Raw genomic sequence first — 23,942 nt, 5'->3', positions numbered from 1 at the left:
CAAATGTAATATATGGCAAAGTTTGGGAGTGTGTATATATATATATATATATATATATATATATGCGAATGTGATCTGTAGCTCTTCTGTACACAAACCTGATGTAAGTAAATGTGCTTCTTTTGCATGTAGCCTAATACACGGCTGACAACAAATAAGATCTATAGCACAAAATAAAATAGTCTCTGATACCCTAATGGCCTCCATTACTATATCTTGTGGGCAATGTCCTAATAAGGCAGCGGATCAGAGCGGCTTGTCCCTGCCATACCGGAGTGATATCAGCTTTTATCACCTGTGATGTATATAGAAGTAAGCTGACTCACAGCCAGGTATTTCCTGTGTGGCTCTGAGTGGAACTAATCAATCAACAAATAAACTGCAGGGCCAGGAAAAAGTCCATTGATGTTGACTTATGCATACAGAAAGGTGTGTGAGGATCATGATAACTCAGTAAATATTAACAGTGGCAACATCAAAGTAGACAGACTCTAGTGCTCCAGTTGTTTTTGAATTGAAAATCCCACCAGCATTGGCTTTTTTATGTCCCCTATTTCCAGACAAATCTGTTTTTTTTTCCTATGGGGGAATTGAAATGATGCTTTCTTGACTACAGAGATATTGGGGGCGATTCAATTGAGCACAATGCTGAATAGTGCCGGGAAGGAGTTCCCAGGGTTATTCAAATTACCACGTTGTTAAGTCAGACTACAGGATATTTGCTCGCACCCTCCTGAGGTGGTTAGCAGAAATCTGACTTAAGTACCAGCTGCGATGCTATTTTGTGGCTTAGCGCGGTGCTAACAGCCTCGCAGCTGGCACTTTAGTCGCAGAATGACGGTTACCGCGACTAAACACCCAGCTTAAGGGGCGGTAACCAGCATTGTCCGACTTAAGAGGTTCTAGTCGGACTTAACAGCGCAGTGAATGAATAGCTGCAGGAACTCCTTCCAGGGGCTATTCAGCATCGCTCTGAATTGAATCACCCCCATAGACTTCAGTTAAAGTGGTTTCCACCTTTGGAGAACCTTAATCTATCGGCTTGTATATTACATGTTGCAATATGTACGAAATACATTGCATTTTCATTCAATCTTCCCTTGCTCTTCAGCCATGTCAATAACCAGCGGAGTATAATTTAATTGTAATTACACACGGCACAAGGAATGTGTACAATTGTATCCAATACCTATCTGTGTTATATTCCTTCTAGAGCAGTTACATGGAGCAACACTGGTTACATAAATATATGGTTAATAAATACAGAGAAGATATAATGTAAGGTAACTAGTAATAGTTGTAGGAGGGCACATATGAAGCAGTCAGTTATAGTTGTGCAAAGGTGGAGAGTCACTGTAATAATGATAAGTGGGTAATATATTTCTATCATTGCTTATAGAAAACAAAAAGATACATAGATGGGCTTTTATGGACTGACCAAATGTTGTATGGGGATCCTGGCAATAATCAACAACAACCAAATATCTACATTTTCTATCATGTACAATTATACATTTGTCACAGGGTGTGACTGAGTTTTACCTGTAAGTCCTGAGTTAAAAATAACGGTGGGTGAGGCAATTCCAGGGAGGGGCGGAGCTCCCGGTGGAGGAGGAGGAACGGGAGGTTCCATGGTTGAGCCTGGAAGAGGTGGTGGTGGTGGTGGGGGAGGGGGGTGGTGGTGGAGGAGGAGGAGGAGGCGGCGATGCTGAAGGTACGGTAGATGACATAGGACCATTTTGCACTGCAAACAAACAAAAAAACGTATTAAAGTACTGAAAACACCAACGTGACTCTTCCACATAGTTTCAATACATATAATAAATAAAACTTCCACATAAGCAAAATGTATCTCAGGCTATCAAAGCTGGGTTTGTCTAGGTGTCCTTAAAGTAAAACCACATCCACAACTACAGTGTCCAAGAGGGCCACAGTTTTCCGTCCCATGATCTGAAGGATATATAGGCCCATGTTAAAAAAACTTTGAATTCCCTTACCTGAGCCAGGTTCTGAGGGTAAAGGAGGTGGAGGTGGAGGCGTTGCTGCTGAAGGTACGGAAATTCCTGATGCACCTGTAGAAGCAGCACCCGGCAAAGAAGGTCCAGACTGTGAGGTACCGGTACCAGATGATGCTCCAGGCGCGATCTCTGCACCTGATGGCACCGACCCTGACGTCACAATAGATATATCACCGTCACCTTTCTTTTGTATCTTAAGAGTCCCTTGTTTTTCCAGCTCATGGATTTTTCTCTCCAGAGTGGATTGTCTCTGAATGGCTTCCTCCTTCTCCTTGACCATTTTCCGTAAGGTGTGCACCTGGGTATTCGCATCTTTACAGACTTCCTGCACAGAACCATAGACAGACAACAGGGATAAAGCAGCAAGTAGGTAATTACTTTGGCTTCTTAATCTATTTCACTAAATAACCATCAACAGGTCAAGTCAATAATCAATAGCCTTGTAATCAGATAAACTACCTTCGTTTGATAAGTTTTGTGTTGTGATTGGACAGTATAAAAATCATTTATGGGAAAGACATAGGACTATAATAAAATTAAAAGTCATATATATAAAATCTGCAGTACTCCCCTCCCCCAACAAAAATATGTCCTGGTACAGAAAATAAATGTAAAAAAATATTTTCATTGTATATGTAAAAATCAAGCGGGTCGATGGTGGCCCAGTGCGCACAAGCCCCGTAGCGCGTGAGAACTTCACTCACTCCGGGGCTCGCAACAAAACGGGGCGGCTTTCGATGTTGATCGACAGCTCGCCCCGTTTTGTAGGCGGGTAGGGGGGGTTGCTGCACAAACGGAGGCGTTCCCTTAGGAACGCCTGCCCTTTGTGGGTGGCCCTACTGACATCACTCATGTCAGTAGTGGACTTCCTGCTCTATTAGAGCAAGAAGTCCATTCTGCATTGCGAGTGCTAAAAAAACATGGGAGAACAAAGTGCCAATATGCAAATACTTCAAGGCAATTGGGTTGCGTGTTGATCACTTGCAAAGTTATAGCCTAGTGTCTTGCATTCAAACTAGAGGAATAATACAGTCGTGTCCTCGTACACTACTGCTGCAGTCGTGCCAAACAGCCTTCTTGGCATACCAGGTCCCGTGCTTATGCAGAGTGTCCTTTTCGCATCTTTTCACTCAAATGAGCGTCTTAGTCACAACGTGACTAATCAGACTGCAATGACTAATTTGATAGGCGACACGTGTATATCTGTGTGTGACTGAGCCTGATTCTGTATACGAAGTGCCGCAATGCAGAGGCTGCAGATTTCTTTCCCTCCAAGTTCCGTTGTACTTTGTACACATATTCAGACTCAGTCGCATACAGATATACAAGTGCCGCATATCATATTAATCAGTGCAGTCTTGTTAAGCGGTTTTGTTGCATCACATTGTGACTAAGACGCACATTTGAAGGAAGAATAACACAAAAAGGTGATACACCGCTCAGTGCGGCTTATAATATCTAATATCCTGTTCGGGTCTGATCCGGATTGGATCCCTGTTCCAACCTCCGGGTCAGACCCGGAACTTAGGTATAAAAGCGTTATTTCAGATATAACAATATGAAAGATAAATTTAGGAAAAAAACTGTTTTGTGCTTCAAGTATGTCCTTGTACATGAAATGAGGTTATGTTATCCAGCATATTGTCCTGTAGCCAGAAGTAGTACTGCCCTCAGAGGACACTAGCGGAAAGTAATCAGTGTGTGAATTTATTTGATTCCTTTCCACAACGTGACATCATGTTTGTAAAGTACACACACAGCACAGCATTGTGCTCGGACAGCCATTCACACCACAGATTGCCGAATACCCACTCAGTGATGATGTTTGGTGTAACAATATGGTGACAGGTTAGGTTTCATTCATTGTAATAATTCACTTCTGCATAAAGAGACTTCTGTGCACGTTTATATGGGCTCATTGTTTATGGCTGGAATTATTTTAATGGCACACACTGAATATGTGCGATACAGGGACAATGAGAAGCATACCCGGGCAATTTCCAGTTCTTTATGTCTCTGCATGAGCTGTTTTTCCAGTTCTACGATTTTTGACATAGCTTCATTTTCCGTGTCTTGTAGCTTTTCAGAAAGCTATAAATATGCAGGGATAAAAGGTTAGTTCATTATAAAAGCAAATCACAGAGAAAAAAAAAATGTGAAAGAGGGGTGTGAGCAATCCATTGAAATATTAATTTTTGGGGCTATGGGCTTTTATGTACCTAGCTAGTGCGTCGGTGTCATAGAGGTGGCAGATATTTCATAATATGGTGAATCACTGCCAGATGCCCTGCTATTGCTGATTACTGATAATCGGTAAAGTGACACCAATATGCTGACTGCAGGTGATGTGATAGGTGTTAGGTGTCCGGTAAAGTAAGGCTTGATGCACTCAGGAAAGGTGTGTAGGAACAGCTGAATGTCAGTATGCCCGTTCATAGTGTGCAGCAATGAATTGCTGTATGGGGGGGAGATAATTGGAGTAACAAGCAGCCTAGCCCTTCAAAAGTTTCATGCACTTGCCCAGAGGTGTGGTCAGGCCCCATTCGGCACATGCCAATGCCCCAATCTTGCTGTGACCGTACTACCTCTCCCAATTCAAGGAGCTGCAAAGTTGAGAGGTACGAGTAACTTTCCACATCTAGGAGATGCTATTCACCGTGGGCCTAACTTCCTGAATATGTAACAGACCGACTGGAAATTAATTGACTTGAACAATGTTGAACAATCGTTCCTTAGCAATGTTACTAGCTGATGGTGGTTAGATAGGCTCCTTCTCATGAACATTAGTTCAGGCCACAAAATGACTCTCTGCATTATGCCAAGGCCAATAGTACAATATAATGAAGTGCATGGCACCTGCTGTAAGATGTTGGAGGTATTTGTTTTTTTCCAACCTTTAGTCCTAGATTTACTCCCATCTGATAAATAGTCATCACAAACTTCTTGGGGTTTTTAAAAATGGAGATATTGCCCATAGCAACCAATCAGATTCTAGCTATTATCTTCTAGAAGGTGTTAGATAAATGTTAATTAGAATCTGATTGGTTGCTATGGGCAACATCTCCACTTCCAAAAACCCACACTTTAGTGAATATACCCCCTATATGGGCTGAGATCGTCACTTACATGAGAAATATTCTCTTCCAGTTCTTCAACTCTTTCCAAGGCTGCGTTCTTGGTCTCCGCGTCCTCCAGGAGAGCTCCCACATCAAATACATTATCAAGATACGCCTGAATCTGAACCTGAAGTTTGTCACTTTCTGTATGTTTCAGTTTCTGAAAGTAAAAGCCAAGAAATAGATTACAACGCCTGCTGGAAGCTGCCATACACTTGTACGAGGTTTGTATACACAGGCAGACTGTACTATATCTGCATATCGATTCAATGCCCCTCACACATTTTTAAACAATAACCTTATTTATATAAAAAAGTATATATATATATTTTCAAAGCTTCATAATATTCACCACAGTTTTACAGAGCAGTGCAAGAACCAGATTTAAAGAAATGATTTATGTTATATAAAAGAGATTATTAAAATAAGATAAAGGAGTGTGGATTGTGCTTTTTTAGGCATGACTGATGCTTTTCAGTGCACAGCTATTTTCATTCTGCCAAAACACTTGAATCCAATTAGTGCTGACGAAGCTGGTTCATCATTATCCAGCGAAACGCGTTGAGCCCTACACTTTAACTCCTGTTCCAATTTTGGTTGTTGCTGATGGACTCTGCCTCCTCCGTGGAACAAATTTTACAGCACTAATTGGATACCGGGTGGGCTTTCCTTCAGCCTGCGACTCTGCACCTGGATATATCTGGATGCTAAAGGGACTAGTTTGGATACATATTGCCACTGAACGGTAACACCTTGCTGCATATTATTCCTTCCATACAGACATAAGCAGAGTGTCTTTGATATCATACCAACCATGGGCTAATGTGCCTGTTTTAACACCAAATTCTTATATTCCGTGGCCACTATATTATTTTTTGGATATTTAAGGTTCTATGAATGTGTCATCTTAGTAAATTATAGATGTTTTATTTTTGAAACCGTCCAGTATATAATTATTTATGTATTTGGTAGCGCTGGTTCTTTTGTTTGTTTTATTCTTTTTAACTATATAGGGACTGACAACCCCTTACTAGCTGTTTCTTGCGCGTAAGTTTTTTTATATGTTTTTAAAAAAGGTTTTTCCTTACTGACTGCGAAAAATGGCAGCTGGATGAAATAGGATTTATTTTAAGCAATTTATTGCAGTTCCTTATATAACATTCAGAAACCAAAGTGAGACTTTTCTTCTCACATAAATCATAATAATGTTTTACATATATACTGTAAGCTCAAATAAACATTTGGCCAGAAATGAAAAGTTTTCCTTCCTGTCCCTTAAACAACATCAGAATGGGTCCATCTTTCTTTTCACACTACTAGAATTGCTGATGAATCTGTTATCTCACTCTCATTTGCATACTGAAGAAGGGAATGTTTGATTTTATTTGCTTAATTATATTATTGTTATTTATAAAGGAATTACTGTGCAATGGGACGGATTTGTTCACTTCCATGATAATGTATATTATCTATATATATATTATTATTTCCTGATTCTCCTTCATGGTAATTAGTAGACGGAGGCTGACCACACTATAAAACAGACATATCAGCGGTCATTTAAGAATGCAACACAAGCACCTCTCGCAGCGCAGATGACTTTTTAAGAAATTCATGCTACATAAATAGATTTTACATGGGTGCCAATGTTTCCATCTGCGGGAAGAGTTGGGCGGATCGCACTGTTCTTGCTGAGGGTGACCAGAAACATGAATGCACCTACAGAAATGCCCTCATACACCTAGCCTCAATATGCCATGCGGCACAAGACGCCTGATGCCAGTGAGCCACACTGAGGGGTCTATTTACTAAGACTCCACATATCGTGGAGTTAATGCCACTCCTGCTTGGCCTGTTACCGTTGTGAAGCAGGAGCTGGCTAACGCAGCTGTTACTAATAATAGACCAGGCAAGGAGGATGAACGTTAAGTCACCCCCTCGGCGGTAACAGCTGAGACTCCTTTCCCCTGACAGCCCTGTGTGACTCACTATCTCCGGCAGGCGGCGGCAGTAGCGACATTAATTTTTTTATTTTTTTTATAACAAACTTTATTTACAATCGGCCAAACTGACACAGCTCACGTCCTGCTTCTCCAGTGAGGAGAAGCTGATACCGGCAGCTACAGGAGCCGGCAGCTACAGGAGCCGGCAGCTACAGGAGTCGGTATCACAGGAGTCGATATCTCCCCTTAGTAATACCTGGGACACTTAGCGCTGCCATAGGTGTCTATGGCAGTGCTAAGTGCCCCAGGTGCAGTGCGATATTGTAGCCTGCACTTAGCGCTGGCAGGCTGCAGGCAGAGAAAATCCCTTTAGTACATACTGAGAAGCGGTATGTACAGGGATTTTCTCTGTCTTTAGCGTTTTTCCCACTTTTCTCCCCTTAGTAAATAGACCCCTGACTGTTCTAGCTCTTTTTATTTTATTTTTCACTTGAAGGTGTTTTTCAGGGCCGTAGTAAATTAGAAGCAAAAAGACGTTATCCGCTAAAAAGTATCGCCGATTTTGGCTTTTCCGCGTGGTCGGAACTTATCTCCGTATTCAATTCCAGCCGGTTTTCGCGTACGCAGAAAGTCAATGCGATGTAATAGGCAAAAATGATTTGCCTCTGAATAGCTGGAGAAAAGAAGTGCAACATTTTTATTTTGGGGTGCAAAGGTGTGGAAACCACTCACAACCCTGGGGACAGCCCCCATAAGGACAACTGTGTCAAAAAATCCCAGGAAAAAAACTTAACACCCCAAAAAAGTACTTTCATTTTGGGGGCTAAAAAGCACAACATGGGGGTCAACTTCAAAAAATAGTGAAATAAGGTTCTGGGGGTGCTCTAAGAAGGGGCCAAGTGTGTTTTGGATTGCAGGTGCTTGTTTGCAGGAGGAAATTCACTTTTACTAATACTTCACTTAACAGACATAAAAATATGCTAGCACCCATTTTCTGGTACCCCAAATTTGACAGGACTACTTATTTTCACCTAAAAAATACAGCTTAATGCCATTCTTCACCACTTGTGCAAAGATGCTAATAAGAAGCTTTTGAAACAACTTAAGTACCCCAAAAAGTTTTATTAGGAATATTCAGGCACATCTACATTGATCCCTAATGTTACTGCATCTTTATGGGGGGGGTTCAGGCTGATCTCCCCATTTCTGACACCACTTTCCGCTTGTTCTGACTTTACGGCTTGCCGTTTCCGCATGTTTTGGAATTGAACACGGCGAATAGCGGAGACGTGCACGATAAGTTTCTGCGTCCAAAACACACGATGTAGGCAAAAAGTCCGGCAGGCGGCATTTTATTGCGGGCGCAAAACTAATTGTATACGACCCTTAGTCGTAATCGGATGCGACAAAACTGCTTCCCGAGACTGCACTAATTAATTTGAAATATATCTATGTGCGCCTGGTTCAAAATCTGTATACGAGGCACAACGGAACTTGGCGTGAAAGAAAGCCATGGCTTCTGCATAGTAGCACTTTGTATACAGATTCATACTCAGTCGCACAGATATAGAAGTGTTGAATATCAATTTAATCAGAGCAGTCTCGGGAAGCAGTTTTGTCTCATCGCATAGTGACTAAGACGCACGGAAAAGATGCTCGGCACTATGCAGATTTCCATTTGGACCCACGATCCCAAGGCCAGCTCCCAGTGCGCACGCCTATGTATGCCCGGGGCATTTATCACAGGCTGAGCATGTTTGCACTTTCGTAAATAACCATTGTCATAATCAAATGACCGTGTCTATGGAGAACGTGATTGTGACAGACATTTCAGCAGTTTCTTTCTACAGTGAGAGCTCATATAAACACATATAATAGATGGTCTATTCAAAGCAACTTACGGTAACATCCTACACAGTCATCAAAGCACAACAGCTGTATAAATGGAAATATAACAAGACATACTTACATCCAGGTACTCATCCAAGGCTAATTTGGTAAATTCAAACTGAAGATGTACTCTAAAGTTCATGTCTTCTACTGAATGGACAACAATGTTAATGAACTGCATGCATGCCACCTGCAACAAGTCAAAAACAGCATTCAAAGGGTTAACTAATTAGATCATCTGCAAACTGTGCAGAAAAGTTGTGTAGTGCATACAGTACTCCCACCACATCACCACCCCCTACTCCTGTGTGTTTCTTCTGTAAGATACACTCATCACTTGCAACATTTCCTCCCAATATATGGGATTTTGTCATATACAGCATATATAGATTTACTGAGCTGCCGATTGTCAGCGTTTTTGACTCCGATATGTAAGACGGCCATGCGTGTTTTGCATTTAATATTATTGCAGTTTTACATTTCGGGGCTAAAAGTGGCAGCTTGTGTTATCATTTAGCAGGGGTGTGGCCACAATGACGGAATACACGCGAATGGCGCCATCAAGTCCCTGGACCGCCCACTTCACTGGGAAAGTGGTGGAAACTGGGAGACTACTGTACTCTCTTGGGTGAGCAAATGCTCATCACGATTTCCCCTGACAAATGATATAGGCCCTCATTCAGAGCCGCTCGCTAGCGGCAGTACGCTCGTTCCGAGCGATGTTCGCACATCTGCGCATGCGTACGGATTTTAGTATGCATGCGCGAACCAGTCAGTGCGGCCGAAAATCGTTTGTACGGTATATAGCGAGTGCCTGCTATTTTGAGTGACAGAATGAGGCGTATGTGGGTGGTAACAGGGGAAGGTGCTTGAAAACGGGGGAGTGGAATTCGAACGCAGGCGTGCTTAAAGGTCAAAATGGGCGTTTTAAGGGAGTGCATATTTAATACAGCAGCGTCATTGATCACGTCACTTGGTTTTTTTTAACTCAGAACTGCTCGCAAAATAGCGGTTGAAAAAACCAACCACAAGAATAGCGAGCAGTTCATACGCTGTACGATGTACTCGATTAATCTAATAAAGAGCGGACATGACGTATGGTGCGAGCGGCCAGGGGGCGTTTTTATCAAATAAACGAGCGTATGTTTTGCGCGCTCGTTCAGACTTAGAGGTGGGAACAGACTGCAATTTGCGAACGGATCATTTGAATAGCCACCCCTTGTTTTGGAACGAACGACCGCAAATAGCGAACGGCTCTGAATCAGGCCCATAGTGCGTACACACTCTGCAATCTACCAAACGACAGAACGATACGTCTTGCATCATTTGGTCGTTAGATCATTATATAATGTTGACATATCGCCTGGTTGTCTGGTAGTGCGTACACACTGCACGATTTGCGCAAAATTGTTGAGGAGATCCTCAGATTGAGCAGCATACAGGGGCGACCTAAAGATGCGAGGAGCGCGCATAGGCCCTGATTCAGAGCCGGACGCTCTGACAGAGCGCTCGCTCTGAATCAGGGCCGTCTCTCCTACTTTTTGGAGCGGCCTCCTGGCCGCTCGCATAGCTGTGGGTGACCACCCACAGCTATAGCGAGCGGCCAAAATGATGGTCGCGATGGTCAAGACCATCGCGACCATCGGGCTTGCGACGAGACCCTTGCAGTAGGGTCTCGCTGCCGCAAGCCCTGGAGTGCTTTTGGCTCTATCAGAGCCAAAAGCACTCCCACTGACACCACTAGTGATGTCAGTGGGGCCGGCCCCAGACGGTAGGCGTTCCCATGGGAACGCCTCCGTCTGGGCAGCCACGCCCCCGGCAGGGCCACCAAAGGGGGCGTGCTGTCAATCACCATCGACAGCACACCCCCTTTGGTGCGAGACCCATAACGACGGCTTGGCCGTTGTTATTCGGGTCTCGTGCATGTGCACGACGGAGCCGCCTCCGTCGTGCGCATGCGCACTTGGGCAACATCGACCAGCTGGCTAGTGCTCAGCGCTCGCCGGTCTGAAACAGGCCCATAGTGTGTACACACTTGATAATTTGAATGATTTGTTGTTCCGATCTGTCGGAATCGGGCAAATCGTTCAAATATCGTCGAATGTGTACCCAGCTTTAGGCTTACCACATGCTGCTCAGAGAGAAGGAATCGGAATGTGACTAATGTACAATAATATATAAACAAGTCTGAGGATTCAAAAAAGCAACAAGGCACTTGCTAAATCAAGTGGAGTGAATATTAACATATTACTGAAAGAATAGTACATTCTCGGTCAGACACCAGCAAATATAATAAAATAAAAAAAAGAAACACAGATAAGAAAATGAATGGGATCCAATGAGGTCACATTCTGCTATAAATCCTATACATGACACACACAACATGCTTGGTGTTATACTCCTGAAGGAGCAGTTGTTGGTGTCAGATTTAATCACATGAGCAGCTGCCCGGTCAGGATTCTATACATAAAAAGAAAAACAAAACGGGGAGTATCCCCTAGATATCCCCCAGCACACTAAATTGTATTTGCAACAGTACTTGAAAACTATATGGTAATAGAAATTCAGAGATATTTGTTGCAAGCATTTGCAAATACATGGTAAGCTGCCAGGCCACTTCACGGCTTCTCTGATACTGGCAGTCCCTACTCTGCATAATAACAGTACCCGCTCTGGGCCATGTAATTGTCTGTTGTACTCCCCGTTCTGTTTTTCTGTTTAGTATCACCCCTCCCTTTCATGCACCTGAAGAGTATTGCCAAATTGATTTGAGCAGCTTCCATTTTATGTTTGCCGGATTCTATACATAGATATATTGTTGTTGTTAGGCATTTATAGAAAATTTTCAGTTACAAATCATTATTTTAATTTTGTACTATTATTAACCAAATTCTGATATGTATTCTTTTACTACTGAATACTAAATCTATTCTTAGGGCCTGTTCATAGATGTTCCCAATGCCAATGTTTGCGCAGCTGAGCAATTATTGGTAATCTATACATGCTTCTAGGTTGCGCTGCACGTATGTCACGGTACAATCCCGTAGTTGCTTGCAGCGACTACTTACTCGCAGTGTGATTGACAGTCAGGGAGCATTTGTAAGAGGTATCAGGGAATAGCGGCAAAAAAAGCAGGCGTGTCGCGGTCGTTTTCGGGTATGCAACAAAACTGTTTTCTGTGTCTGTTCCCTACGCCATTCTGCGCGACTGAAGGGTTGCTCAGAAAACTGATAATGGAATGACCTAAGACATGCTGCGTCTTTGTATGCAGATGCTTGGATTTACAAAGCCGCAGGTGGGCGTCTCATTACATTACTCGACATTTGGATACTTTCGCTCATCAGCTGAGTACTGGATCACAGCTGCAATGACATTAGCGGACCTCTCTGAATCAGGCCCTTAGTTTTTATGTTTCATTGTAGTTTAGTTTTAAATCTAATCTGAAATATCCAGAAATCATGTAAAATTAGGTTAATAATATATCTGCGGTCAGCTCTCTATGGGCTCTATGTGTAATATTAAAATCTTACATAGAACTCAACTCTAATCAAAAACAAAATAGATCTGACTTTCTCCACCTCAGAAGTGGTGGCAGAGGATTTTGGTGCATAGAGGATGGGAGAGTGTGTGGCACAGCATCTGCTCAGTAATGGTTAGTCTTATTACCATGCATGTGCCCCTTAGCTCCGCCCTGATACCGCCTAGCAGAGAGGCGGAATGCGTTGCCCTTAATACAAAGGCCACAGTAAGGTTCTAAACTTTTGAGAATTCTACTGTGTTGTGAAGAAGGCTCAGATTTATGCAGGAATAGGGGAAATGTGTAAATAGAACTTTCATTAAAGATTACATCATCCAAGATGTCTCACTTGTCTGATAACTTTTAAAATGTCTACACATAATAACATAACTTTGCTGTAATTGAAAAAGCTTCCCACTTCCTCTCTTTCTGTACCAAGACTCTTATCATAAAACATCTGAATTATTAATTACTATTAAAAACAATACATAATTTATTCACTGTAAGTATATTACAACATATACATGTATAGGATGCCGTGATTCGCAATGTATACCGATGCCATAGACTTAATCCATAATACAATAGACTTTTCATTGTAATAAAGAGACACACAGATTATTTGCCCCTGGGCTCTGGAGAATAGGGGGCACTCCATAAGAATACCAATTGAACAGAAAGGCCCATAAAACAGATGTCTGAGGGGCAGATGTACTAAGGGCCTGATTCAGGTTGGATCGCAAGGCTGCAGACGCACGTAACCAGTCGATGTTTGTGCTCTGCGCAAGTGTATGCATCGCAGTGCACCTGTGCAAGCCACACACAGAGATGAATGACAGGAGTCACTGTTAGGGGGTGGAGATAGGGGGTGTTCGAAGGAACGCAGGCGTGCTTGTGCGTTTGAACGCCGTTACAGGGGCGTGCATAATTAAGCCCCAGCGACGGCATACGCAGTCAGAACACTACATGGCGACAGGAAGCTTGTGAGGTTGGAAGGCATGTCATGCTCAACCAGAACTCTGTGTATGGGTCCGATGTTTCTCGATGTTACCGATGTTTTCGCTGACTTGAGGATGTAAGTAATGGGAAGTGGGAGGCTTTATAAGCTGGTGGGCGTCTTGGTATAGTGCTGCAGTTGCACTGCGATCGCATTCATTTGCATATTTTCGCAGCGAGCAGGTGCGTGCGATTGCAGACCTGCGATCCGTGCTGAATCAGTCCCTAAGCTCTGGAAAGCAATAAATTGGAGCGAGATAAACCGCCAGGTGGGAATTAGGGTTAGGCACCCCCCTGGGAGGGTTAGGCTAGGGGAAGGGGGGGTTAGGTACCCCCGGGGGGAGGTTATGGTTAGGCACCCCCCCGGGAGACTTAGATTTAGGCTGCGGGAAAGGGGGGGGTTAGGTTTAGGCACTTGCGGGGGGGGGTTAGGCACTTGGGGGGGAGGTTAGGGTTAGGCACCCCTAAGGGAGGGTTAGGGTTAGGAGGGGGTTAGGTTAGCAATTAGAGAAAATACTCACCTGTCGGAATCTTCACTGCCGGTGTTCCAGTGTTGGGATTTGAACCGCCGGACGCATTTTCATACCGATCCCCTTGAGAACTCTAGTTTAATTTCTGTGTAATAGCAAGTCTAACGTGTGAGAGCTTTAAGGGCCACTAAACCTACACTGCAATTTGTGTCTATTCTTTTAGAGGTTTCTCCCAAAAATTATTTTCCAAACAAAGAATTAAAAACGTTATGAATTTGTATTTATTGTACATACAGTGACATCACTTTTAGTTATAAAATATGACATACTACTAGATATCAACCATTCTATTCATACTCCTGGTTCTAGCCTAAGATGATTTCTTTCAAAAAGATGTTGATAAATGAGTGCAAAAGAGAATAATACAGGCGAGTACTCAGAGTATTCGAGTAATCAGTAGGGATTGGGTAAAACATGACTTACAAAATCTGGAAGTGAATTTATAAAAATGTATTACAGGTTGAGTCTCCCATATCCAAATATTCAGAAATACGGAATATTCTGAAATACGGATTTTGGCCCTCATTCAGAGCCGCACGTTAACAACAGTACGCTCGTTGCGTTCCGATGTTGACTAACCGCGCATGCGTCGGTGTTACACTGCGCATGTGCGTACGGCAGATTGCGTTTTTTTTTTCTCTCGTTCCTAAAATAGCGTACAGGAAGTGACATGTCAAATGTGATTGACAGAACAGGGCGTTTTTGGGTGTTGACGGGGGTGGAGATGAAAAAACGCAGGCGTGGCGAGGCGTTTTTGGGGCGTACATACATTAGCAGATGCGAACGTCAAATGTGTTCGGACCGTCTCATACGTCACTGAAACATCCGCTTTCCCTTCAAAATGCTCGCACAGCTTAGGGTCAGGATTACTCGACCACATTGGCGATGGCCTTCTCCTCCGTCCCGGGACTCCACGATGGTGCTGCGATTAATCGCGGCTGGTCAGTAAAGTAATTAGTGTTGGATTGAAATCCGGCTTGGTATGTGTTTGGAAAGCAGTTTATTGGGATAGCACAAAAGCGTACGCAGGTGGAAATCAGAGCTGCTAATGTCATGATTACACAATCAATTAGCGTACATTTTTGGGGTTTTATTTTGGCCACAATTTGTTGGTTATGGCCTATTGTAACAATAATGTCATCATCTTTTAATTAGCTCCCCTTTTTTTTGGTTTACTGTGGAATTTGCATCGCTATGTGATTTTTGAAACGTTCCTTAAAGAGGCCTTTTTTTTGTTTTAAGAGGGTCAGTTTTTGCCTTTAGGGCCAGGATTAAATGTAACCCATTTGTACAATAATGTCACAATACAATGTCAGTTTTTTGTTTTTAATTTATTGTTTAAACACAAACAAATTGGCCTAATATTTTGTTGCCTTTTTTTGTGGCAAAGATATTTGATCAAAAAAAAAAAAAACCATAACTGCTAACATAAGCGTAAATACAAAATTTAAAAACATTTCACAAGAAAGGAGAGGGAAGTTTTGACCAGAAAGGAATATGAGCCAAGCACAGAAGGAGTGTGGGAAAAGTCGCCATTGCTGTCACCGTTTTCTCGCCCGTTTGGCTGGGTGAGGGTGGGCGCCAGACCGGGTCCGGGATGCCATCGGGCTGGCCTGTCCAGAGGCAGATGTTGTGGCCTCTGGACTAGGCACAGGGCTAGGCACATTTGGAGGATTGGCTGATGTTGTGCCAGAGGTGGAGGATCCGGATGTTCCGGCATGAAGGGAGGTCGGCTCCACCATGTGCTGGTGAACGAGCTGCTCCAGGGCATCGGCGATGCGGATGTTGGCCCTGGTATTTTCCGCCAGGGCCTGGGCAATGGTCACGTTGGCCGCAGCATTTTGCTCCAGGGCCTCAGCCACCCGTATCAGACTGGCGTCCATCCTCTGCAGAATCTCCGTATGGAAATCCGATTTAAAATTGAGTTCTGTGAGGAGGCCCACTGCCTGCGAGGGGGCACGCCCTGGACTGGCTTCTGCAGGGTCCTCAGCCGGATGTACTGGTTCCTCCCCTGCAGAGCCAGCAGAAATTCTGCGGCCAAGGCTCCCCTCTGGAGCAGACTCATCCGCCTCTGTCTCTGTTAGGAAATTTGAGAAAAGACTCACATTAGAATCTACATATTGGCACAATAGCATTTCAGAGTTGGTGACATCACAAGACTTACCTTGGCCAACATGAGGAGCCGCAAAGTCTGGCATGTCCGTATCCATGTTGGACACGCCAAACACCTCCACAGCCTGCACACACCCCTGTGCCATCTCTTCTAAGTCTGTCAACTCCAATGACACAGGGGTGGGACCCCCACCTGTCCCCCTTGCATGCCTAGCCCTGTCGGCAAGTTTTTGTTTGAGACGATATTTGAAGTCTGCTCATCTGTGGAATGAAATTGGAACCATTATCCTTTTTTTACAATGGGGTTTGTTTATAGGATGGGAAAGTGTTTACTTACCGCCGTTTGACATCCCGGGCTAGACGGACATAATCACCCACCCTATTGACAGCAACGGCGACCTCCTCCCACATTCTCCACTTCTGGCTTTGGCTCATATTCCTGGCTGCCTGGGGCAGGATGTCAACGCACTTCTGGATCAAAACCTCCATCTCCTTGCTTGTGAAATGTGGCTGCCTTTTTTTTGGGCAGCTTTGGCGGGTTGACTGGGGCCAGCAGTCTCTTCCATGTCATCCTCCTCACCTATTTGGGTAAATATGCAGATTTAGCCACTTCACAACTTGACCAATATATTTGTTTTAAAATAATCATGGAGACAAAATGCATGAAGGCCTTACCGCCGGATTTTTGGCCATTGTTTCCCTGGTCTGAAGCCATGTTTCTGCTTCCAGAATGAAATCAACCAGAAATTCAATGTGATTTCGTGACGTATTTATACATGCGTCCTTTGTTTGCGGCCGCATCATTGATTGTGCGTCCCTATGATTCATCCTTAATTTGTGCGGGAAAATAAACACTATTTATGGCTTGGTGTGTGTGGAGTCGAGGTGGGGTTGTTGGATTGTTGGCGGTTAAGTTGTTTGGATTTGGTTGTTTGCGGTTGGAGGATTTGGCAGAGTTGGTTATTTGTTTGTTTTTGCTACAGTTCTTTTGTTTTTCCGTTCGCATTTTTTTCCTTTTTTCCACATCCTTTCCTGATTTGGTAAGTTTTGTGCAGTCAAATTTGTGGCCAATTGGTGTCTTCTTCTGTTTTGTGGTTAGTTAATTTTTTTAACACTAATTTCATCTTTTTTAGTTTTTTTTGGCTTTCGGACCCAAAGACGTTTTTTTTGGAAATCTTATATATTCGAGTTGGGTAAGTCCATTTTTTGTCTTGCATTTGCGAACTAATTACTGCATTTTTGACTGTTGGTGTAGTGACTTGCATTTGCGAATTAATTACCGCATTTTTGACTGTTGGTGTAGTGACTTGCATTTGCGAATTAATTACCGCATTTTTGACTGTTGGTGTAGTGACTTGCATTTGCGAATTAATTACCGCATTTTTGACTGTTGGTGTAGTGACTTGCATTTGCGAACTAATTAACGCATTTTTTGGCGGCTTATTCATCATGTAATCCAGTTTTGCTTTTCCCTTTTCCATTTTTGGGGTCCATTTGAACCCTATTTGACGTACGGTGTGCAATGTCGTTTTCATCGATGGCCAAATGTGTGTTTCGGCTATTTTCTGTGTTGGCTTGCAACAATTTGAAAAAAAAAAAATTCACCCTCTAAATTTTTGAAGTCTCATTTTTGGCTTTTTTACAGTTTATACGTATCATGACAATACCCCGGCATGTAAGCAGCTATGGATGGTATCAGAAAGCTAAGTTGTTTTTTCTTACTTTTGGGGTGGCTCAAAAGCCTTACATTGTAAACTTTGAATTTCAGGTAGATCTGGGGCGAATTGTTCTGGCCCTGCTCCCGGAAGACGACCAACCTCAAACTCGTCCCAGGCGTAGGCATCGTAGGCATGCAAGGCCCCAGATATTTCGAACACGTGTCACCCTTTTTGGAATGCCCGATGATGAGGTTTTAAGACGCTACCGTCTACCTCCCAAAATCATCATAGACACTCTCTCATTAATAGAAAGTGATCTTGAGCGGCAAATTGACAGTCCAACAGCAATACCACCACTGACGCAATTTATGGCGGTGTTACATTTCTGTGCCTCAGGATCGTTTCAACAACGGTGGGAATAGTGGCGGGCATCTCCCAATCCTCCTTTTCCAGGATCCTGAGGGCAGTGATGGAGGCACTTTTCAAGCACCTCCATCATTTTATTAAAATGCCTTTGGATATGGGTGCCCTTAGTGTGGCCAAGGCCAATTTTTACCAAATAGCTGGCTTCCCACACATCATAGGGGTTGTGGATGGTACTCACATACCACTTCAGCCTCCAGCACGGCTGGAGGCAATATTTAGAAACAGGAAACACTATCACTCCCTGAATGTAATGGTGGTATGTGATGCCTCCCTCCAGATCCTGTCCCTGAATGCTAAATTACCCGGAAGTGCTCATGACTCCTTCGTCATCCGGCAATCAGGGATATGGCAGAAATTAACCAACCTACAAGCTGGTGATGCGTGGCTTCTGGGTAAGTGGAGACCTTTAGTACATAACAATGTTAAGCTTGATACACAGTGTTCCTGATGTGGTCTATTTTTGTTCACAGGAGACAGTGGATACCCTTGCATGTCCTGGCTGCTCACTCCTTATTTGGCTCCCACACCAGGGCCACAAAGTGCGTATAATTCCGCACTTACAGCCACCAGGCAAGTGGTGGAGCGCTGTATCGGCCTTTTAAAAGGCCGATTCAGATGCCTCCACCGCTCTGGTGGCGAGCTCATGTATGTGCCGGATATGGTGTCTAAAATTGTGGTCCTGTGTGGGATATTTCACAACATTGCCATAAGGAGTGGTGTCCCAATGCAGCCAGAGGATGCCTTACCTGAGGATGGCCCCCCCGAGGTTGGTCGAAGGTCAGTATGTGGGGGGGCCATACGCGATGATGTGGTGGCCAGATTTTTTAGGTAAGTTTGAACAAAACTCCAGTGTTTATACCTAATGTGTTTGTGTTTGTTTGCGAACATCTAATTTATTTTTATTTTTCTCACCATCTTCTGTTTGTTCACATAATCTTTGGCACTCCAACGCTCACTACTTCCTGCTACCCTTACCAAACCTGGATCTGGTCCTTGTGGGCATATATTCTGGAACCCATATCGCAACGCCATGTTTGTGGAATCATGTTGGCATGGTCCTTCGTCAACCAGTTCTTGATTTTGTGTTTTTATTTAATTATTTCTTGGTATGTGTTGTATTTGAATTTATCACTGTGTTTTTTTTTTGGGAGTGACCACTTTGTTTTCTCTGTTATGTTGTGAATAAATGTTTGGAGAGTGAAATGGTCTTCCTTTTTTGGGACGTTAACAGCAAGTGTAACCAGGTTAACACAAGTTACATTTGACTAAGGGGTAAACCAGTACTGACGCCAGGTGAGCTAAACTGAAATATGTTTTCAGCTTCCCAATCCACACCCAAAGGAAGCCTGGCCCAACCTTGGGATTTGTAAGATTGGCCTAAGCAGCTTGCGCACCAAGTAGGAACCTGGAAAATGTAGAAATATGTAATTGACACTACACCCAAAAAGGGAAATGACATTGTTACTGTTATGTGTTTCTTGTGTCTGTTTGACATACAAAGACAAAACACAATCTAACTTTTAAAAAAGGGAAATCCTTGCAGGAACAGTCTACTTATGTCAGGCTAAACTATCTTGGTTTGGGTTTTTAAAAATGAGCCACAACGTATATTTGTCTTAATAAATTTAATTGGAAAATAGAACAAAAATAAAAAAACTAATGCCGAAGGAGGCCAGACAGCCGGTCGAGGGCCACCAGAATGCCGATGACATGTTGGCGCATCTGCCCCACAACATCCGCCACCTCTTGCCGACGCCTCTGTTCCTCTGTGGGTGAGAAAAGTGTGTGGGTTAATACAACAATAGGGAATCCACATAAAAAAAAAAAAACACAACCAAATCACTCCTAAACCCAAAACCAAAAAAAAAAAGGGGGGGCTGGCAAAAATACAAGGCCTAGGTACAAATTCCCACAGGTATGATATGTGTATGTTTAAATCACCAGGAAGAGGTAAAGGCAAACCTTCACAATCACCAAAAGTCAAGCCACAAAAACACGAAGAAAGGCACGACACATGATTACATACAAACAGTTTGTGCTTTAAAAAAAAAAAAAAAAAAACATACCGGGAGACAAAACGGGAGCTCCGGGCAAACCTCCATGATCCTCCTCGGAGGATCCGTCATTACCCAAAGAATGGGGCGGAGTTATGATGGACTCCGGGGAGGGGGTAATTGGAAGAGGGGTGGGTGGAGGAGAGGGGGAAGTGGGACGGAGGGGAAGGAGGCCCGACATTTCCGGGAGAGGGTCTGGGAAGGATGGGGAGGAGTGGGGAATAGGGGAAAGATTTGGGGTGGAGTGTTGGCTGGGGGTTGGGGATAGTGGCCGGGAACGCCGTCTGGACGGACGGTGACGGCGGAGTCTTGGCTGTCCCCCTAAAATATGTCAAAGAAATTGCGTTTAGTTTATGGACAAATCCGGGCAACCAAACTAAAAAAAAAAATAAAAAAACAACAAATAAGCCAAATAGCAGTAGAATTAATAAATCAGAAATAGAGGGGAAACATGCACACGCAGATATGAGTACAAATAATAAATAGAACAGACAGGAAAACATGCACACGCAGATATGAGTACAAATAATAAATAGAACAGACAGGAAAACATGCACACGCAGATATGAGTACAAATAATAAATAGAACAGACAGGAAAACATGCACACGCAGATATGAGTACAAATAATAAATAGAACAGACAGGAAAACATGCACACGCAGATATGAGTACAAATAATAAATAGAACAGACAGGAAAACATGCACACGCAGATATGAGTACAAATAATAAATAGAACAGACAGGAAAACATGCACACGCAGTTTGCCCCACAAACACAAACATTAAAACCACAATACATAACACTTACTTGCCAGGATCTGCATGCGAAAGCATGCCAGCAAGCGGGGCGTTCGCCGTTGCAGGTCGGACCACCTGCGCTCCAGCTGCCCGATGTTGCGGCGTGAGCCGAAGGACCGCAGGCGGGACCGTGCCTCCGCATACGCGGAGCGCTTCTGCCGGTTGGTCATGGGTTGAGGCTGGCTGGTGATCCGGCGATCCATGACCTCCGTAAGCACCAGCAGCTCGCGCCTGGTGAATGCGGAGGCTCTCATGATGGCAATGGTGTTTTTCTTAAAAATCATTTTTGATAAAGTGTGTAAAAATTTTCTGATTGGCTAATGTATTTTGGAAATTAACAGGAGCAATTTTATTGGTTAGTGTATGAGTCATGTGTTCGACAGGGCCAGAAATCTCTGGAGAGTTAGGATAGGCTTGATGCAGTGACATGCGTAAGCAAATTTAAATAAAGAAATGAACCCAGGGAAATATGCGGGGATCCACAGCAATAGTACAATTGTTTAATTGTGGTTCACATGTTTTTTGAACAATAAAAGCGAATGTTTCATCCGTACGTATTCTGCGGGTAAACACAAACACGGACAAGAGTAAAGTTTCTTGCATTGTGTTGAAAAAAACAAACAATTAAGCTAATTGATACATTGATTGGCATGATACGATTGATGGAGGTAGGCAGAATAAAGGAGCAGGTAATCGACATCTGACAAGGCCACTTCCTGTTTATACTTGTGCGTGCGTTCCTTTCAAGCCATTTCGGGGATGTACGCTCGCTATTTTGTACGCTCGTTAGTTAGAGGAGGGGTCGTCAGAGTTTTGGGAGGAATTTTAGATGCGAACGAAAATACGAGCGAGCCATTGAATTTAAATATTTTTGTACGTACGCCTAACGTACGTGCGCCCGCTTGCGAGTGGGTCTGAATGAGGGCCTTTGTTTTTTAGCATGACTGAGATAGAGAAACCTTTGTTTTTTGATGGTTCAATGTACACAAACTGAGGCACAAAATGATTAATAATATTGTATAAAATTACCCTCAGGCTGTGTGTATAAGGTGTAAATGAAACATAAATGAATTTCATGTATGTGCACAAACTTTGTTTGAGCCACAAAATTACTGAAAATATTGTATAAAATTGCAGGCTGTGTGTATAAGGTGTACTGTATATAAAACATAAATGCATTCTGTGCTTAGATTTGGGTCCCATCCCCAAGATATCTCATTATGATATGCAAAAATTCCAAAATACGGAATATTCCGATACCCAAAATAACCCTGGTCCCAAACATTTTGGATATGGGAGACTCAAACTGTATATATAATTTATTTAATTTTGCTTAGTTATCTTATCACTCTTAGCGAAGCCACTTTCCAACTCTGAAACTGTTCAGGAAGCTATCAATATTTATACAAAATCCATTCGATTCATATTTACACAACTCATGGAAATATGACTGAGTGAACCTAAAAGTGAGAATATTACCATAAAATCTATATTGTTGTCTTCATTCCTGAAGTGTTCCATTAGCTTCTCAAAGCGCTGTTTTTCTCCACAAACCTGGTATGAGAACAAGAAAAGCAATTACACAACATCCTGAAACCTCGGTCAGACTCGTGGCCTGAACATGCTCATTAGCTTTATACGGCTTTGTATCAAAGAGTCCATTGTTTTAGGAAAGGCTCAGGTGTCCCATATCTCATGGTCCATGCTCAGTTTTCTACATTGCCAGTATTACCACCCACCCCATCTGGTCCCAAACAGTATAAATGGAACTGATGGGTGGTTCTATGCTGCCCTCATGCCAGTGGTTGGCTCATGCGCCATGAAGCCCTGTCCAGAGAAGCCACTTCGCAAGCATCGTACCCTCATACACCCATGCATGTCCCAATGCAAGCATGGGGGCACTTTCGAACCAGACTAGGACTGTGGGGGCATTGCAAGACGGGCCCGTGATGACAATTCCCATTATCAGACCCGTTGCAGGGAACTTGGTGCTTGATGACATGAATCATGTGTACCTCTTCATTAGAAATAGAAGCAGGATTGGGATGTTGACCGGATCTTCAGAGAGAACAGGGGGACTCCCAGCTCCCAGAAATATATGAGTCTCCAGGACATTCTGGGAAATTAGGCAAACATGATGTATAAGCCCTTAGGGATGTATGTGTTCTGTGCATTCTTTCATGTTGTAATTATTCTTTTATTTTGTATTACACTAAAGTGCACCAATCTCCCACGCAAAAGTGTAACCAACAAGCATTAATATACTAGTAATATACTAGGAAACAGCTGCCCCATAATGCGCCTTGGAAGCACAGTACAGGCAGCCGTTGTGTACAGGCTGCCACATATAAGAATGCAGCCTAGGAATAATATTTGCCACCTCTCCCAGATTGTCCAGGAGACTCCTGAATTTCAGGCAGTTCCCCATGTTTCCTAAAAGAGTGGTCCACCCGTCCGGATCCTGTCTACTTTCCCGGTAATGTGGGCGGGATGGGGGCATGGAGATGAATGGGCGGGTCCATAATGACGTAAATTGTGCTGCAAAGTTTTCCACGTCTGCCCCCTAGACAGCTGCTCTTTGAGAGAGAATAGGATCATTATCACAGTATTAAAATATGTATACATAATCTAAAGCTCATGTTTTATTTTGTTTCTATGCTACAATGCTACAACTGTAATTCTTCACAATTAAAAAAAAAGCCTATCAAAAAGAAACTGCTATGAACATGTTATGTTAATTTAACAAAGCCACATTCTATGGAGAGCTCCTAGATTTAGTGTGGAGGACAATATGACAACTCTTAACTGCAAAATGAAAAATCCCCAGTGTATTTATGTGTGGTTACCATGGAGACACCAGTTATTTCATGCAAACACTGCTA

General features: G+C 43.2%; 1 protein-coding gene across 1 annotated transcript in view; it reads right to left on the bottom strand.

Moving 5' to 3' along the window:
* Nucleotides 1–23,942, bottom strand: part of FMNL2 (formin like 2) — a 348,984-nt gene that overhangs the window by 101,911 nt on the left and 223,131 nt on the right. The window contains 7 exon segments of the mRNA XM_088462017.1: nt 1,543–1,675; nt 1,677–1,744; nt 1,998–2,343; nt 4,008–4,109; nt 5,145–5,294; nt 9,047–9,157; nt 22,540–22,614. Coding sequence (XP_088318143.1) covers nt 1,543–1,675; nt 1,677–1,744; nt 1,998–2,343; nt 4,008–4,109; nt 5,145–5,294; nt 9,047–9,157; nt 22,540–22,614 — 985 coding nt within the window.

This window comes from Taudactylus pleione, unplaced genomic scaffold (assembly GCF_031769625.1).
Source record: "Taudactylus pleione unplaced genomic scaffold, aTauple2 ptg001137l, whole genome shotgun sequence".
Lineage (NCBI taxonomy): Eukaryota > Metazoa > Chordata > Amphibia > Anura > Myobatrachidae > Taudactylus > Taudactylus pleione.
The sequence above is the reverse complement of the archived record's forward strand: the minus strand, read 5'-3'. Positions and strand labels throughout refer to the sequence as shown.